General features: G+C 49.8%; 1 protein-coding gene across 1 annotated transcript in view; it reads right to left on the bottom strand.

Annotated features, from left to right (window-relative positions):
• Positions 1 to 5,962: 5,962 nt before the first annotated feature.
• Positions 5,963 to 19,542, bottom strand: part of MAP2K6 (mitogen-activated protein kinase kinase 6) — a 56,797-nt gene continuing 43,217 nt past the window's right edge. Inside the window, exon 12 of the mRNA XM_041719942.2 lies at positions 5,963 to 17,083. Coding sequence (XP_041575876.1) covers positions 17,006 to 17,083 — 78 coding nt within the window. The 3' untranslated portion in view covers positions 5,963 to 17,005. The remainder of the gene's footprint in view (positions 17,084 to 19,542) is intronic.

The following is a 19,542-nucleotide window of genomic DNA, read 5'->3' as shown; positions in this document are numbered from 1 at the left end:
GGCTCAGGGGATGGAGGAGGAGGAAGGGGAGAACATTTGGAGTGATGGCCTTTGTCCTCCTGCTGTCCTGGGGATGGCTGAGCCCTGCCTGCCACGGGAAGTTGGGAATCAATTCCTTGTTCTGCTTTGCTTGCATGTGTGGATTTTGCTGTAATTATTAATCTGTTTTTATCTCAGCCCAAGGGTTTCCTCAGTTTTAGCCCTCTGGTTCTCTGTGAGGCTGTGCTGCTGGGGCTGGGGTTAAACCACCACAGCTGGGAAGGAGCCACAGCTGGAATCTGTGCTGGCACCTGGAATCTCTGAGTGGACCACGAAATCAGCACGTGACCCCCAGACTGTCCATAGGAGCCATCAATGGCATCAATTTAATTGTTAAATGTTTGCATGTTTCCAATTAAAACTGAGCCCAGGAGACCCTGCAAGCCTGGGATGGGCCATGGCTGTGTCCTGTGCTCCTCTCCAGCACTGCCTGGCAGGCCAGGGAAGCTCTGGCTATGCAAGAGTTAAGGGCTGGGAATTAATTAACATCTTCCATCTTCATCTGATCTCAGGTGGATACTTAATGTTTTTGTCTGCAGAGGTTTATTTTCCTCCAGATTGATTGGATGAGTTGTGTTCCCAAAGATCAGAGAGTTCAGATGGCAGAGGATCCTCTTACCAGAAGATGAAAGCCAACATAATCAACTGCACAACTTCAAAACATGCAGCTTGTTCTTGTTGGCTGTGCCTAAGTTTTCCCTGCAGAGAAGCTGTCGACAATGATTTGATATCAATCCAGTAACAATCCCTGGTTTCTAATAATAATTTGCACTTCAGTAGAAATGTTCATGTGAGGCTCTGAGAGCGTTTAGCAGATGGTCATTAGTGAAGCTGCCCAGTTCTCCTGCGAGGAAGAGATAACAATTATGAGCCTTGTTTTACAGATGGTGACACCGAGGTGAGGCATGGAAGGTGAAATAACTCTCCTAATTTTCCATAATGAGCCAGTGGCAACAGATCCATGAATGAAACCCAGTCATCCTGCTGCGATTACTCCACAAACCCTATATCCTTATCTTTCACAGGAAAACGTGGTCAAAAGAGATCAGCCTGGAAAGCAAAAAGCAAATTACTCAAAGGCAGGATTCATGACACATTTCTGGAAATAAGGAATTAGGTCTGGGTCAATAAATAACTGGGAAACCAGGGGGACGCAATCCGAGAGGCATGTGAAAAGAGGATGGATGGAAAAGCAAGAAGATAATGGAAGGGAGGGGAAGGAAAACAGAGCAGCTCTGACTTTTTATTTCCACTCTCGGTTTCAATCAGCCTTGTAAAATTAAAGGTTAGGCTCTGAGAGAAAGGAGAAAGCTCCATCTGCTCCCATGGGGATACATCCAATGGGTGAGGCTTCAAACTGCCCGTAACAAAACCCTCTGAAGGCTCCTCACCCTGCAGCCAGCACCAGCTCTGGGGACATTGCTTGTGTTTGGGTACCTTGGAGGCCATGGGCAGGGCAGGGAAACGGGGCTGGAGCTCTGGGAACAGTGACTAGAGCTCTGGGAACAGTGACTGGAGCTCTGGGAACAGCAGCTGGAGCTGTGGGAACAGTGGCTGAGCTCTGGAATAGCGGCTGAGCTCTGGAACAGTGACTAGAGCTCTGGGAACAGTGACTGAGCTCTGGGAACAGCGGCTGAGCTCTGGAACAGTGACTGAGCTCTGGGAACAGTGACTGAGCTCTGGGAACAGTGACTAGAGCTCTGGAACAGCAGCTGAGCTCTGGAACAGTGACTGAGCTCTGGGAACAGTGACTGAGCTCTGGGAACAGTGACTGGAGCTCTGGAACAGCGGCTGAGCTCTAGAACAGTGACTGGAGCTCTGGAACAATGACTGGAGCTCTGGGAACAGTGACTGGAGCTCTGGAACAGTGACTGGAGCTCTGGGAACAGTGACTGAGCTCTGGGAACAGTGACTGAGCTCTGGGAACAGTGACTGAGCTCTGGGACAGTGACTGGAGCTCTGGGAACAGTGACTGAGCTCTGGAACAGTGACTGGAACTCTGGGAACAGTGACAGGAGCTCTGGAACAGTGACTGGAGCTCTAGAACAGTGACTGGAGCTCTGGGAACAGTGACTGAGCTCTGGGAACAGTGACTGGAGCTCTAGAACAGCGGCTGAGCTCTAGAACAGTGACTGGAGCTCTGGGAACAGTGACAGGAGCTCGGGAACAGTGACTGGAGCTCTGGGAACAGTGACTGAGCTCTGGGAACAGTGACTGGAGCTGTGGGAACAGTGACTGGAGCTCTGGAACAGCGGCTGAGCTCTGGAATAGCGGCTGAGCTCTGGAACAGTGACTGAGCTCTAGAACAGTGACTGGAGCTCCGGGAACAGCGGCTGAGCTCTGGAACAGTGACTGGAGCTCTGGGAACAGCGGCTGGAACTCTGGGAACAGTGACTGGATCTCTGGGAACAGCGGCTCTGCCCCGCAGCATCACCCACCAAACTGCGGCAGGGTTCGAGAGCGCGGCAGGCTCAGCCTGGCTGGAGGTGCTGGAGCTCCAGGGGCTCATTTTAGCTCCCACCTGCCCTGCCTTTGCCTTTCTCACCCAGCAGGGCTGTCGTGCCAGCGCTGAGGCACTGGCTGGTGCCCCGAGCCGCCCCAGCACACACGCTGAGGGGAACGCGGCCCGGCCGTGCAGTTTATAAAACAGCCAAGTGGAAGCCAAAAGACTTGAGTCTAATTCCTCCAGTTAAGTCATCTAGATTCCTTCTCGCCACCAGCCATCTGATCTCAATCAGCAAATCTTGGCCTTCCTCTCCTGACCCAGCCGAGCGCTGTGCCGAGGCCTGAAGTAATCTGCATGCAAAATGCTTTAGTAATGATTCCTCCAGGAGGGGCTGCTTTGATTGTTATTTCCCAAAAGCCCTCCACTATGAAAGGGGTAGGCAAACAACAAAGGTGGCTTGGTAATGTTTGCCATCAATAATTTGTCAATGCTCTGTAATGTTCCTCCATTTATTCCCAGTGACTGTGGTTAATAGCAGCCTATTGAAAGAGACCTATTTATCTGCATGCCTTAAAAGCAATCACTGAGTATTAAATGGGATGTGCTTTTAGTCTGAAGGTGCCTCCACAATTGGAATCCCCAATTGTCTATTAGTGGGATTCAGCAAGCAAATGAAAAAGAATGAAACATCTGTGTCTTTAACATCAATAAACTGCATCACCTTTGGGTACAGTGCATGCTTCAAAAACGTTGCAATATCTTCACAGATTTATAAACTCAATGAATGGTTTGGGTTAGGAGGGACCTTAAAGATCACCCAGTTCAGGGACACCTTCCACTATCCCATGTGGCTCCAAGCTCTGTCCAGCCTGGCCTTGGGCACTTCCAGGGATCCAGGGGCAGCCACAGCTGCTCTGGGCACCTGTGCCAGGGCCTCATCACCTCACAGGGAAGGATTCCTTCCTAACATCCCATCTAACCCTGTTCTCTGTGAGTCTGAAGCCATTACCACTTGTCTAATCACAATTTTATTGGTTTCACCACCACTCCCAGCACCAGAGAGACAGAACTGGAACCAAAAATGTGCTGCAGTGGTAACACCAGAAAAATTTGGGAGAGCAGCAGCAATGTCTGATGGGCAAGATCTTGACTGGAAAGACTTGGAGAACCTCAACCACGAACACACCCATGGGTGCTCCTGTTGCAGGTGCCCCTCAGGGGCACAAGAGCTTGGTGGAAGCTGGTTGGTGTGGGAATTGGGATGGGGATTCTGGAATGCTCATTGGCATATTTGCACCTTGGATGACAATATTGCTGCCCATCCAGGAGGGCTCCAAAGGAGAGAAGAAAAGAGAAGATCACAGAATCACAGAATTAATTCACAGAATTCACAGAATCACCAGGTTGGAAGAGACCTCCAACTCCAACAGCCCAGCCCAGCCCCAACACCTGAACCAAACCCTGGCACCCAGTGCCACATCCAGGCTTTGTTAAACACACCCAGGGATGGTGACTCCACCACGTCCCCGGGCAGCCACTCCAGAACTTTATCTCCTTTTTGTAAAACACTTTTTCCTGATATCCAACCTGTATTTCCCTTGAAAGATGCAGAAGGACTGTTCTGTACAGCCCCCAAGACCCAACTTTCCCTCTTCTCTTCCTCGCACCTCAACTTTCCCCATTCTTTTTCTCACTTCCCTGTGATGTTAGTTGGGATAACGCAGGAATTACTTCACAATGTCATACATGGAACTGGCAGGGGAGGCAGAGGAAAAAGGATTTGCCATTTTCAACCCAGATAATTGCATTACAAAGCTCTGCACGGTTTTCATTATTGTGCCGTGTTCAATCAACCTCCATCCCAAAGATGCACACGGATTTCAGGCTATTCCAGGCCTTGGCAGCTGCTTCGCTGTACTTGCTCCTTTTTATTTTTTTGAAATTTTTTTTCCATCTTGGGGCTTTTAAAATTGATGGGAGGCTGAAGGCAAGAGCTGATGCATTGTAGATGACAACAAAAGAGGCTCCATAAAATTGCTTTTGGCATCTCGTGTGTGTTCCATCTACATCTTATAAATTACTGTTGCATTACAGCGATAAAAATAGGTTAGTATTTGGAATTGATTACAGTGAGATAAAGCCCTAATAAAAAAAAAAGCACTGATGCATAAATATTCTGAGCATACAGGGGTAATTTGATTTGATAAAATAAAAATATGGCTCTTAATTTCTTCCTTTTAAACAGAACACACACGCACGTGCAGCGCAGGGAGAACTTCAGCAGCTGTTCAGTTTAGGATTCTCAGAAATGGGTCTGTACCTTTTGCAGCTCTTCCCTTCAGACATTTTTATGGCAATCTCTGCATCACCAGCATTCCCACTGCTGGGTTATTATATTCCTGCTGCAATCCCAAAGCATTCAGCCCAGGCCTCTGTGCTTATTCCAGGTGACAAACACTGATTTTCCTTACAACTCAACTTTTCCCGTTCTCTTCCTCACTTCCATGTGACATTAGTTATGACAACGTGGAATTACTTTATCATTTCATACATGAAACAGGCAGGGGAGGCAGAGGGAGCAGGATCTGCCATTTCATCAACCCAAATAATTGCATTACAAAGCTGCATCTAAAACCTGTGCCCCTCAAAGCTTTTCATTAACCCAGCTGGTTCTCTGGAGTTCCCTGTGCAGCACATCAGCTCTGCAGCCAGTGCTCTTGCCCTCACTGGGACTGCAGGATCAGCAGAGGGAGCTGGGATATTGTTTTCTGCAGTTCTAACATAAATGGAAGGATAATTTTATTTACACGAGGAGGAGGGAAGCAGCGATTCATGTTTCAGCATGACCAGCCCAACACAGTTCACTCCAGCAAAGTGGTTTGGCTCGGGCGATAAACTCAGGGTGAACGCTGGCCTCGCATCAGGACAAAAGCACGGCCTGAGAGTCACCCTGGAAAGAAATGCAGGTAACAGCGATGGGGCTGGCAGGGGAATGCAGGACCTGGGGAAGCACAGCACAGCAGCACATCTGTTCTGCACCCAGCAGCTGCATCCAGCCCTTCGGCCACACCGCCGTGCTGAGCATCCAACCCAGCTGAGCCCGGCCGCGGAGCGAGGCTGGGCACGGGGCTGTGTCCCCTTGAACCCCTGCAGAAGCTGATTTTTGGGAGGGCTGGGGGCAGGAAGCCGCTGCTGCCGTCTCTGCGGGCCATGCCTTTGATGTGGGCTGGACGGGATGTGGCTGCGCCTGCTCCCGCCAGCCCGAGCAGGGAGCGGGAAACCAGCGGCAGTGGTGCTGACAATTATCCCTGTCGAGCAGCTTGAGCATTCCCGAGCTTTCAGTAATGTATGATAAGCTGTTGGGAGTAAGAGGATCCCCAAAAACCTGCCATAGGAATGGCAAAAGCAGCCCAAATTGTGTCCCGACACAACTGGTAGCACTTCCACTGAGGGAAACACAGGTAGGCTGAGAGAGTATTACTTTTAAATTTCATTTATTTATTTTTGTGTACATTTTCCGTAATTCGACTGATATACCATTGCTATAACGATGCCCTGCTCTTTGAATTTTTCCATCCAAGACCACTAGTTTCAAGTGTGGTTATGAAAAGTCACGGCAAACATATGACTGGAAAGAGGTGGTTGGTTTTTGACTTCCAGGCAGTTGTTTGAAGCATTTCAGAGATGCACACGATATTCAGCAGAACACACGCACGCACAGTGCTGGGTTACACACACGCACACGCACACACACATCTGGAAAACTGTTACAGTGGTTGAAGTCTCCAAAAAGGTGTACTGTCCCCTCTCAGCAGCAGTGAAAAACCTCTGAGTATCCTGAGAAATCAAATCAAAGCACAGTAAAGAGGAGTAACTTATCCCATTAGCAGGGTTTGGGGTTGTTTTAGTTTTCAAGTCAAATGTATTTTGCCAATCTGATTGAAGTGAAGAGGGTGGGGAGAAAGTATCTGTGGCAGTGAAGGTTAAAGAATACCAGTTCAGCAGGGCCCTAAAAGCATCTCATTAAAACAACAGCATGGAGTAAAAGCCTCTCAAACGTTACACACGCGGTCCTGCTGTCACTCTGCTACTCCTGCTCATCCCCAGGGCACGAGGAGCAGCACGGAGATGGTGAAGACAGCACAGGGAAGTGCTGCAGGTGGAGCCAGGGGGAGGGGACGTGCAGCTGTGCAGGTGGGCAGCCAGGTGACACGGAAGGGCTCAGGAGCAGGGGACAAGCCTGGGAGCCTGGCAGTGTGTGACTGATGGAACCTGGCAGTGTCTGCACCTGGCTGGGACAGGAGCTCGGGGCACCCACCCTGCACGGGGCAGCTCCAAAGCCTGGGCAAAGCCCACAGGACGCTGCCAACCGCCCAGGGCCACCTCACACCCACGCCAGTGCCACCCATCACGCTCCAAGCCGCTCTCTGGCCAAGCCACCCTCCCCGAGGCTGAGGTTTGGGTGTTGCCTCAGGCTGAGGTGGTTTGGATTCTCACGAGGAAAGAGTTCTCTGGACGAGGCTGAAAACTGAAAATCCCCCACGCTGCACTGTGCTGCCCTTAACCCAACACCACAGCTCTGCCTTTGCTGCCCTGCTCGCACCCCAGGGCTCCCCCGAGGAGCTGGAGCTGTCCTGTGCCCTGGCTGAGAGAGGGGTTGTGTGAGGTGACAGAGCCCTGCAAAGGAAACCAGCAAAGCCTGACACAACACAAACAAACACCAAGCAATTAAAAGAAGGATGGGAGATGTGGTCTGATGTACTTCTGCCAAGAAATAAATATTTTACGCTGCCTTTTTTTTTCTTTTCAAAAAGCACTTGCATTGTGTTTTTGTAAGTCTCAAAATGGTTGAGTTATTCCCTGCACTCCCCCCAAGCACTACACATACTCACAGACACACACACACACACACCTCTCATACCCTCTAATGCACATAATTCCAGCTTTCTGGAGCTACTGGATTTACTTTGAGACAATTTACTTTGAGACAAGTTTCTTGTGCATTTGGACAATTTACTTTGAGACAAGTTATTTGCAAGAAGGCAAAGTTCATGCACGGCTTTGACAGCTCCACTTTCTCATAAATGGTTTTTGAAAAGCAGAAAGCAAATGAGGGCCAAAGCTCCATTTAAAGTTCACCTCGGATGCCTGAAAAGCATTTATACCCACATCCTTCTGAGGTCCCTGCTTTATGAACTTCTAATCAATTCCACATTCTGCTACCCAACGTTTCTTATATGTTGGGGAAAGAAAACAAACCAGAAAAGCAGCGTGAGCTGTCTGAAAACAGCTGCACCAGAGCGCCCAGGCTGCCCAGGGAAGGGCTTGTGTCACCCTCCCTGCAAGGGCTCAACATGTGTGATGTGGCACTTGGGGACATGGGTTGGTGGTGGCCTTGGCAGTGCTGAGTTTTTGGTTGGACTCGATGATTTTAAAGGTTTTTCTACCCTAAATGACTCTGTGGTTGTCTGATTCTGTTATTCTTTATCAGAAAGGCTGGGGAAGCTTTTGAAGGACCTTTCCAAGGGGAGAAAGGGAATAAAAAGAATAAAACCTGATGGATTCTCTCCCACACTTAAGGGATTCCCTTCAACATCCCCTGGAGAGCACGAAGCTGCAGATGAATTGCTGCAATATTCCTGCAGGACATGTGTCCTCCAGGCCAGAGGTGACACCTGGCTGTCCCCAGCCCTGCCTTGGCCAATCCTGACCACGCTCAGCAAACTCCATGGAAATCTGACAGAGAAAAGCCTTGGACAAACCAAGTTTGTCACCAACCAGATTTTAATTTCCAGGTGGAAAGGGGTTGTTTTCTCAGCATTCCGGGTGGTTTTAATGATGTGACACAGAGCATTTTACCAGCTGAACTGAACCCTGGTGCTACTCAATCCCCTCTCAAAGGAACATGAAATTCACCTCGTGCTTCCCTCCTAAAAACATAAAAGTGAGCAGGTTTCTTCAGAAGCCCCCAAGATGTAAAAAGAAAACTCAAAAAATTACAATTTTTTAAGAAACAAGATTGCTTCTCCTCATCCCTAATTCTAGAGCAAACCAGGACACTAAAAAAATACCAATCTAAGTTGCTATAAATATAATTTAAAATCATAATTAGCTGTCTACTGCCATCCCAGCTGTTAGGAGATACCACAGAGATTCCATATGGCTCAAGGGCAGGCTGGGAAATACCTTCAGCACCTCTTGGATAGTACCAGAAAGGGATAAATAATAAATAAGACAAACATGAGAAAGAATAATCAGCCTTTCACAGGGATAAAAAAGCAGAGACTTTCACAGTTAAGCAACCAAACGAAGTTACTGTAAAAAAAATCCTAAAAATAAAGTAAAATAAGGACTTGCATTACAGCAGGTTGGAAACTCTTCTTCCTAACAGGTTCATGTGCCTCCTCAACACCAGAGACCACTGGGATCTGGGTGCTTTTCCATTTTTTTGCTCATATTTTGGTGTTTGGGTTTTTTTTTTTTCGTAGCCAAAATGATGTAGAAATATTCTTGTTACAGATTTCCCCCTATCTCAAGAAAAAGCAGACTTCACACCTTAAGACAGAAAGTCTAGAAATCCCATATATTGATGCTAAACATGGATCTTTGCCAACAAAACTGTAAATCCTTAAATTGAAGACTTTGGACAATTTTAGGGTGTTGTTTAAGGCTTTTTTCCCCACAAGAAACGACAAATTTTACTCCAACACATTTCCAGCTTACAAGAAGCTCCATTTAGCAGCTTCCCCTTGTTGTATTGCTATTGAAAAATGCAGAATTGCAGCTCTTTTGGATGTTGTGACTATTTCCAGCAGCCCCTGGCACAGGGACAGCTCTCACCAAGCACAAACCACTCGATTCACCAAAATAAAAACAGCGGCCGAGCCCTGGAAATTCACTTTACACATGGATTTTAAAGGGAATATTCAGGGCCAAATCCTGGGTTGGGGGATATTGGATTTTGAGCCCCAGCCTGCAAGAAGCCCCTCAGAAGGCACAGTCCATGCTGTAGGTGTTTATTCAGGATTTGTGACTAAATTTGGGCTAAAAATGGATGGAGAGCTCTGCAGCTGTACCTGGATTTGGGAAAATTCGATCCTGGCTCAACAGCTCTGACAGAGACTGGGATTTATCTTTAAACACACCTTTTTTTGGCTTTTACCAGGCACTTAATCCACCTTTCTTGACCCTGGCTGAACAAATCAAGGACACCTGGCCCTTCCTGACTTTTCACAGTATCCATCCTGGAAAAAAAAAAACAAAACATGAAAATGCTGAAGGCTTTTGGGTGTTCTGGGACACTCCGAGATGGCTGAATGTTCTCTCCTAGAGGGAAAAATCCCAAGATATGCAGAATCCAACACCTCCATCCACAGTTCTTGGAGAAAATGTGCCTATGTGAGTTTTTGGAGGCCATGGATACTCCAGGCTGCTCTTCCAGCCTCCAGACATTGGCCCCTCTCACTGGAGCATTTATCTCTATCCACCTCTTGGAAGGGTTTGGTGTGTCAGGTCACAGCCTTTTGGCCTGCTCTCATTATTTCCTCAAAAAGAATCATTATTTAGGGGCAAAACCAGACTGAACTCAAGCCTGAGCTGGCCTGAATTATTCCTGGAAGATAAACCAGGGAGCAGCCTTCCTGATAGGTTCAGGAATACTTGGGGTGTGTTTAGTCTTTATTCAATAATTACACCACTGTGAGTTTCCTGGATTTAGCTAAGCCCAAAAGCGAAAGTAACAGATCAAAATACCCCGAAATAAAACTTCTAGGAAGGGTTTTCAGGTCTGGCTAACACCAGATAGCTTTGGAAATGGCCAAAAGACGTCTGATCTTTCGAGATTTCCATCTCCACTTCCAAGCCTTTCCCGGCTTATCCCCGCAGAACCTCGCGGCCGCTGGACGCTCGCCCCATCCTCCAAAAACCAGGAGGCTCCCAGGGAAGGGATTGAGGCTCATCCTGGCTGAGCCAGCTCAGAGCTGGGCTGCTGCAGCTCCAGAGCTGCCCAGCATTCCCAAAGGGAATTTCAGTGGAACGGCAGCAAAGGAAGGGAAGAGCTCTTGGAAGGTGGCCGTGCAGCCAATTCCCAGCTGTGGAATTAGGGAGCAGGGAACTGGAGAGGACAGGCAGCTCCTTCCTCCCCCAAAGCACTCCACGGACTGCAGGCCCCTTCCCCTTCCCACTGGCTGCCAGTAAAATCCCATGAAAAGAAAAAAATGAGAAACATTTTGACATGAAAATAGAAATATGAAGGTGCCCAGGATGTCAGGTGTCCACGGAGGGCGAGGGTTGTCCAGCATCCCAGGGCTGCTGTGAAGGACACATCAAAACCATCCTGCAGCCCCAGCTGCTCCCTGGCTGCCCCTCCTCCTGCTGGCCTGAAAATGGGGTATTTCCAGCATTAACCTGGTTGGAGACCACCTTGAAAGTTTCTCCTCTGTCAGCTCCCGAGGCCTCTCCCAGGATTTCCCTTTTTTTAAGGCCACACAGCAGCAGCGTGCCTTGGGTCACCTGCAGGTTTTTCCCTGTGGGTTTCTTTTGGATTTTAGGTTTTGCTCCCCTTGCTGGAACTGGGGATGAGTGGGATGCAGTGCCCACAGATCTGGGCCTGAAGAAAGATGTGGGGAGGGGAAGGGCAGCCAGGCTGCCCTCAGGCTGTGTGCTGCCTCTCCTGCTCCCCCCTGGCAGGGAGGGCTGACACCAGCTGCCCATCAGAGCACTCATTTTGTCCCCACGCCATTAAATCCACCCTTGAAGTTCACTGCACTCTCAGAGTCCTTTCCATTTATCCAGCAATGGACCTTTGTGCCTGCAGCACTGGCACCACCAGCTCCTGGCTGTGTTTATTCATCTGCAAACACCTCAAAACTGAGATGCAGCTTTTTCTGGCCCTATTTATTACCAAAAGCCACTGTTTATATGAAGTGGGGTTATGTGAAGGAGTAGAGTTCTTTCAGCCTTCAACAGAGCTGCCACTGCTCCAGCCATGATCCAGGGGGGAATCTCCCAGCTCTGCAGAGCACAGGGCAAATTTCACATTCTCCATCTGCTCCAGCAAAGGCTGAGCTGAAATATTAATGAGGAGATCTGATCCCTTCTCACCAGAAACAATCTGGGTTTTATAGCCCAGGCAGAGGCAAAGCTCTGGGATCCATCCTCTGCTGCTGCTTAAGGGCTTGCAAGGAAACAAGGAGCCTGGGGCAGGACACAGAGTGTAAAATGTGGACATCTGGTGTGTTCTGTGTGTTCTGTCCTCCCTCCCTCTCCTCAGGCTCAGCCCCCTCCTCTCTGCACAGCAGAGGGGGGAGCCTGCTCTAACATCAACAACCATAATATGGCAATAAAGATTAATGAGCAAAACTTGCCATTTTATGTCTAATCCGTGGGGATTTATGATCATTAATCTTTATTAGTGTGTAATAACTGTTTAGACACTGAGGACAGATTCTCAGCTGGACAAAACTGGCCTTACTCCAGCCAAGGAACGGAGCAGTGCCAGTTTACACCTCCATGACCCCAGCTCTACATGAGACCCATCCCATCTGTAGGAATCACATCACTGACAGTATTTCCCCAACAGCAGGGGCACTGAAGTGAAGGCAACTATTTGTCTTTCCCTGTATCCCAAAAAAGAGAGCTGCATGTGTCCAGGAAGCTCAACAATAGACATGTCAATAAACACGAGGAAATTCAATGAAAAAGCAACAGCAACAAAAGGAACCCCAAGGAGCAGGGAAGTGGATGGTTTCAGAGGCAAGGCTATCAGATCTGGTTTGGCAGGAGCATAACTAAGAGGGATCTTTGGCATGTGAAAGAGTGAAAGCACCAAGACAGGCTCCCAGAATTCCTCTAACAGGAACAAGATGGAAAGGGGAAAAAAAAAAAAAAAAAAAAAAAAAGAGCATCTTGGCTGGCTTTTCTGAGAGAGGAGTGTGGGGGTTGTTTTGAATAAAAAAGATTTATTAAACACACAAGCTGGTGGGAATCTTGTCTGAACCACACCAGACCAGCCACTGAAGCAATGCTGTGTTGACCAAGCAGGATTTCCTCTTCCAGAACGTGTAGGGAAGAAGGGAAATGTGCAGGTACACACATGGCTGGCAGCAAGCATGGAGAAATCCCAGCTGAGGCTGTGTCCTCAGCCCCTGGCAGCCCCTTCCCACCTGGACAAGGTGCAGCAGCATTGACCCAGCAGCACCTGCTCAACAGCAGGGTTGAGAATTGAGATTTTTTTTGAGATTTTTTCAAGTAGTGACCCACCAACTGCCTCCTGTGTCACACACCTGCCTCCAGAAATGAAGTTTCACCTCTTTAACAAGTCAGAGTTGCCTCTTTGTCACCAATAAACTCATCAAAGATCAGGGAAAACCACAGAAACACAGTACAGAGATATCTGTGTCAAGGTTTGTATACCTGGAAGAACTCCAGGAAAGATGGGCATTGCACCCAGTGCAGCAGCATGAACCTGGTGTTTAAAAACAGCAACCAGAAAATGCCCTCCAGCTCCTCTTCCAGATTTAAGGGTCCAAAGGGCTCCTGGGGACCCAGAAAACATCTTTGCTACCAGTGACACCTCAGAGTTCCAGCCATGGCAAGGCCTCCAGCATCCTGGAGATTGCAGGGGCTGTACAGTGGGAGGAAGAGGAGGATGGACATCACACCTGGGGATCTCTGGGGATGGGCTGTGCCTCCTGAAAACCTGTGGCAGCCTGGAGAGGCCCTTCCTGCCCTGCAAACCCACCCACAGCGGGTCCAGCTCAAGCCCAGTGCTGAGCTCCCAGCAGCTTTGCTCTCTCTCTGCTCCCTGGCTTTGGGGTTCTTTCAAGATTCTGGCATTTGGGACCTGCTTCTCTAAAAATCCCAGTTTGGGGCAATCCCAAGCCCTGTGCTGTGTGAACACAGAAAACCTGTGTGCAGAACATCCCTCATCCTAAACACCTGGGCTGTTCAGGGGGCCAGCCTGTCAGGAAAGGTTTCCCAGAGCCTGTCTGGCCAAACAAAGATCTGAGCAGCAAGCAAAGGCTTCTCATCTTCACAGAGGTGACAATTAAGCAGCAGAGAGAAGAGCCTGACTCTCATCCTGCAGGTCTGCAGGGCTTTGAGACACACAGGAGTTCCTGGCTCTCCTCCCTGAGCTGAAGCCACCAAGCTCAGGCTTCTCTCTAAGAAATTCCTGGGTCAGGCCAAGCTTTGTGGCCACCACGAGGGATGCAGGGACAGCCCCACAGCCTGTGCTGCCACAGCTCCGCTCAGCACTCTCACAGCACTTCCCATTCTCATGCTCAGACAGCTCCACACTTACTCTGGGCTGACACAAACGACTTTAAAAGGGACAAAGTCATGGAAAAGGAGCAGGGAAGGGGAGGGATTTGCTGCGTGCCCTATTGTAATGTCATTAAAACAAAGGGATTAGAGCAGAAAGCAGAAAAGCAAGGCCTGTGTGGAGGCACGGAGGAATCCTTTTAGAGGGTTCCTAGCTGCAGACAGCACTGCCATTAATTCTCCATTGGAAAACGCTGGTGACATTAATATCTGCTATTAATACTGAGCTTTGACAGTATCTCATAAATTCAACCTGTCAATTACAATGGCACTGAAATGAAGGTGCTCTGAGGTCAAGGAGATGCGGTGTCCAAATGAGACTTATATTGCAGGGGAAAAGCAGCAAAAACAATCTTCAACAAAAGCATCAGATCCATATGTAGGAAAACCAAAGAGTGGTTTTAAATGTCATGTTTTTCAAAGTGAGAATTGATGCTGGAACCAAGTCTATAAACTGGCTGGCTGGACTTTCAGCTGCAGCTGAGGACAATCAATCAAAACAGCTCTGTGACTCTGAGAAAGTGAGAGAGAGAAAACACACACACACACACCCCATGGAATATGAGAGGACAGGTCATGAGCCATGCGAGGCCTCTTAAAATTACACTGTGAAGTAAAACATCCTCGTGTTTCACCCGCCACGAAATGTAACCTGAAAGGTTCCCCTGGGCACAGGGTGAGACGCTGAGCCTGTCCTTCCTTGAGGGCCGGGCAGGCTCCTGGGGCAGGGCTGAGCAAGGGGAGCCTCCTCCCCAAAGCCTGCAGGAGCTGGGAATCCCACCCTGGCTCCTCTGCGAGCCCCTGCGAGCTGAGGGCACAAGGATTGAGAATCCCACAAGCGCTGCCCTGTCTGTCACTGCCAGCCCAGGGCAGGGCTGTGCCACACCGGTGGCACTGTGCCAGCCCGTGGTGGCAGTGACAGGGGCGGCCCAGGCACTGCGGTGTCTTTGTGCGCCTCTTGGAAGGGTTGGCGTGTCCCCAGCACCAAGTGCCACCAGCCACAGCCCTGCTCTGAGCACTGCCCTGCCCACCAGCCCTTCTGGGGATCCCTCCCCAAAACCCGCTCAGACCGTTCCAGCTGCACCAGCACAGCCTGCAGCTGCTCAGCGGGCAGAGCAGGGTGCAGTGGCACCTGCACAGCTGCAGCAACTCCTGCAGAGGTGCAGCGGCACCTGCGCAGCTGCAGCGACTCCTGCACAGGTGCAGTGACATTGTGCACAGGTTCAGTGACACCTGCAGAGGTTCAGTGACACCTGCACAGGTGCAGTGACATTGTGCACAAGCTCAGTGACATTGTGCACAGGTTCAGTGACACCTGCACAGGCGCAGTGACATTGTGCACAAGCTCAGTGACATTGTGCACAGGCTCAATGACACCTGCACAGGCTCAATGACACCTGCACAGGCTCAGTGACATTGTGCACAGGCTGAGTGACACCTGTACAGGTCCAGCACTGCAGAGTAGGGTTCAATGACATTGTGCACAGGTTCAATGACACCTGCACAGGTCCAGCACTGCAGAGCAGCGTGTTTCTGCTCAGACCTGGCTCCGAGGGGCTGTGCCCAAGCGAGGGGTGGGGATGGAAGCGTGTGCAGGGGCACGAGGCACTTGTGCAGCCTGGCCCCGTTGCAGGGCTGGGGGAAGGAGCCACGGGCAAAGGCAGAGGAGCTCAGGCAGCTGGGCAGGTGTGGCTCAAACCAGCGGCCTCGCTCCGGGCTCAGCAACACTCACAGTGCCCCCTGCTCCAGACAGTGACTGACCTGAGGGCAGAAGGATCTCCAGCTCCTCTCCCACCTCACCAGCTCCCTTCTCCTGCCCCTGGCTTGCAGCTTGTCCCCAAGGAGCCGGCCAGCAGCGAGGAGCTCCTGGGCAGGGTGGGCTGTGGTGTCCCTGCGTGGTTTCCCAGGCTGCAGCTCCCACCTGCAGCCCACGGCAGAGCCCAGTGCTGCTGGCTGCCTGCAGCATCCCAGCTGGGGCTGGCCACAGCCCAGTCCCAGCACGGGCTCTTGGGAGCGCTGGCACTCCCAGACCCTGTGGGCAAGCACGGAGGGATTGCTGCCAAGGCAGTGCCACAAGCCCTGGCAACCAGCACTAAAGCATCCCATTTTTCACAGGTGCCAGGCCGTGCATCCTGTGATCCTGTCTCATCCCGAGAAGGAGAGAGGAGCTCCTGTTGAGGCCCAAGCAGCTCATCCCCAGCCCAAGGGAGCCTCAGGCACTGCAACGCTGCTGGGCAGGCGGGCACTGACCAGGGCAGCCTCCTCCTCCTCCTCTTTGTGCAACTTCTCCGACAACCTCCTTCCCCCTGGGCCTCCTGTCCCAGACATTGTCCCAGACACTGTCCCAGTGAGCCCCAGAGCTCCCAGCCAGCCTCTCCAGCAGGGCAGGGGTGGGACAGGGCTGGCCCAGCCCGAGGCCGGGAAGCGCCGGCCAGACTCGGAGCGTGGTGTCCGGAGAAGAGGTGACCACAGGGGACACTGGGCCTCCCTCCCTGGCACAGCTCGAGCAGCTGAGCTGCAAGTCTTGCTTATCAATTCCTTTTATGATGCACATCAAATATATTCCACAACAGGGACACTTCTCCTCTCCTCTCTCCTCTGCTCGGACACCTTTTCCCCAGCAAAGCCCTACAAGTGCTGCTTGCTGTAGCCTCATTTTGCATCATCATCATCATCATCATCATCATCATCATCATCACCACGCACTCATCCTCATATAAAACAGAAATCTATTCCATCAAGCACTTAACATAAATATTAAAATAATGGAAGGGACAAAATATAAATCTACATACAACTTCATGACTACCATAGCACCTATTACCATGACAAAGCAAATTCTGGTTCAAGGGGAAGGGAAGGGGGATGAGGAGCAAGTTAGGAAGAGGAACCTCGACTGTCATTAAATATGTAAATCACTCTTTCAAAAAACATTTTTTTTTGTTGTTGTTTTTTCTTTTAAGGTTACCAACCTTATTAAAATTCATTCCACTAACCAGCTCGTTCTATGTCACTATGGATACCAAAGAACCCTTTAAAAAAACTCGGGTGAGGTGGGGGTTTCTCAGAATCAAAACAGAACAAAACAAAACAAACCACGGCGACTTTCTGTTGGTGCTTCCATGAAAAGTCCTGCCACGCGCCCCTCCCCTGCACCCACCAGTCCACAGAAGGGCAATTCTTTCACAAGTCCAGTTCTCAGTCTCCCAGGATGAGCTTGACAAAAGAGGCGACGTCTGTCTCTTTGGATTCGTGCAGGGTGAAGAAAGGATGTTGCTGGGAAAGCAAAGAGAGAAAAAAAAACAGCAAAGTTTATTATTCGCCACGCTGAGCAAAAAAGGCTTTTCAGACAATTCTCCAGACAGTGAAGAAGGTTTTCTCCTTAGCATCATAATATTGGGTTTTTACAGCTGAGGCGAGTCGGGGAGCACAAGGGCTGCTCCATGAAATTGTGATGCTGCCCTGGATTCCCCCCAAACCCTGCCCTGGCTGGCAGGGCTGAGTTGGGCAGCTCTGGGGCAAGGGGAAAGCTTAGAAAACCCTCTCCATCTGCCCCAAGACACCCCCCAGACCATGGTTACCCATCCCACACGCTCCAGCTGAAGCAGGGAAAACCTTGCTGACTGCAGTGCTTTTCCCTCAGCTCTGTCTGTGTATTTACCCTCTGGTGACTCCTGAGTCTCATTTCTTCCCTGAACTGCCCCTCCTCGCAGCAGGAGAGGCTCCTTCACCCCAGCCACCACACAGGAAAGCCATCCCAACTGGAAAACCATCCCCACTTGTGTGTTTAACTACTTCATCCTGACCGAGGTGGGGAGACAGCCTGCCAGAAAACCCTGCCGACACTGCAGCATGAATGGAAAAATATGGGTGAGGAGGAAAAACACCACCAAATCCTCCACCACAGCAACAAAACCCCTCTCCACCAGGACCAGCAATTCAGTTTGGTTGGCTCAGCAACGCACCAAGCTGAGACCCCAGCTGAAAACCCCCAAAACCCTGCCTGACACCCACTGTCCTGGCAGATAATCGGATTTATTTGTATGGAGGGGGTCAGAGAGAACCAAAAGGCAGCCAGGGCCCTGCAGGGCTCACAGTGATCTCTGCTCTGTACAAGGGTTTGATTTCCAACCCTCTCATTTCAAGTTGGATTTTTAAAGGTCATTTGGAGTTTCCAGGGTATTTCCAAGCTGCCCCTCACCTCAGTTCCTGAGCGTTGGCTGTTTCTTGGCAATGGCCAAGTGGAGGGAGAAGAAGAGCAAAGAAAAGAGATTTTTTCAAGGTGGGTTTGAGTGGAAAGTCACCCAGGGAATAAGATGAGGCAGCTCAGAGCGGCTGGGAAACGATCCAAAGACACACCAGTAAGGAAGAGGAAGCACAATTATGTGGGAAACAGGGCTGGAATGGGTTGAGGCAAAGATCCAGACAAAACTTAAGGTCTCCCTAGGTCAGACAGTCACAGGAATTAAGTGTCCTGAGTAACTCTGAGGTGACCCCAATGTCTTGTTATTATCCCAGCATGATGTCCCTGCTTTCACACCCCCCTGAAGTGACACCCAAAGCACAGCTACCACAGCCTGGAAACACCCAAAAATGTGCCGGGGTGGCAGCAGTGCCCTCCAGCCCCGTGCCCCGGGGAAGCCAAGCCCTGAGCCTGGCCCAGAGCCCGTGCCAGGCAGGGTGTGCAGACCACTGCTCCTGCAGTAGTTTCACGCTCCACTTCACCTGGGGAAGGGGGTTTTTAAATGAAATTAAGCACCCCTATCAGCTTTCCTGATGCTCAAGATAGCACAGAGTCATATTTTCCATAAGAAACCTCAATTCCACAGGAAAGCAAGGGAGCAGTCTTGGTCTAAATGACAAGTCCAATCCAGCACTGCAACTTAATGCTGTAAGAGAGAGGAAAAAACCCCAACAAAACAGCAACCCTCAACCACAGGACCTCACAACATCCATGTCAGCCATAAAATACCACAGCATTGAGATACTCTGCAGGGGTGATCCAAGAAGCTAATTCAATAGAAATGCACTCCCTTGCCAATGGGTATTAATGCTGCAGCAGACGGAGCTGCTTCGCTGAACCTTTCTTGATAAAAGGCCATTTGGCAAAGTTCAGAAGTTTGCTTAAAATATACAGATGGATTTATTCAATAATATAACCCCCCCAAAAAAAAATATATATTTTTTTTAAAGCCATAAATCTCAGGCCTCCCTTTGTTTGAAACCAGTCTGGGGGCAAGCTGTGTGTCAATCAGATCTATTTATAGTTTAATTGCATTACAGGGCACAGCACCAAATGCCACGGGAATTATTCACTGTTTACAACTCAGGGTCGTGGATTTCCAGCATGACTTGCAGGTAAAAATCACCTTTAACCTGCACCTTCTCACCTCTGAGCAGAAAGTGTGAGGTGGTGATGGCTCTGACCCTCTGATGGCAGAATGTACATCCCAAATATTGTTGGGTAGGGAATATGAGTGTTTAAAAAAATCCCTCAGCAGTTTCCACCTTTAATCCAGGTGATCTTGACACTGAGACTGGACAGGGGTGGGAATGCAGGGTCAGGATCTTCAGAAATAACAAATTTAGGCATCCTCCTGCCTTTAGAAAGCTGTGAATTGTGTGAGAGTAAAAAAGGATTAAATGCCTGCAAGACTGAGACACTAACTTCCTGAGCTCTCCTGCTTTTTGCCAGCTTTTAGGAGCACCAGGATCAATACCAGAAAGTCAGGAGA

The sequence above is a fragment of the Taeniopygia guttata genome, chromosome 18 (genome assembly GCF_048771995.1).
Source record: "Taeniopygia guttata chromosome 18, bTaeGut7.mat, whole genome shotgun sequence".
Lineage (NCBI taxonomy): Eukaryota > Metazoa > Chordata > Aves > Passeriformes > Estrildidae > Taeniopygia > Taeniopygia guttata.
This window is presented reverse-complemented; position numbering and strand designations above follow the sequence as displayed.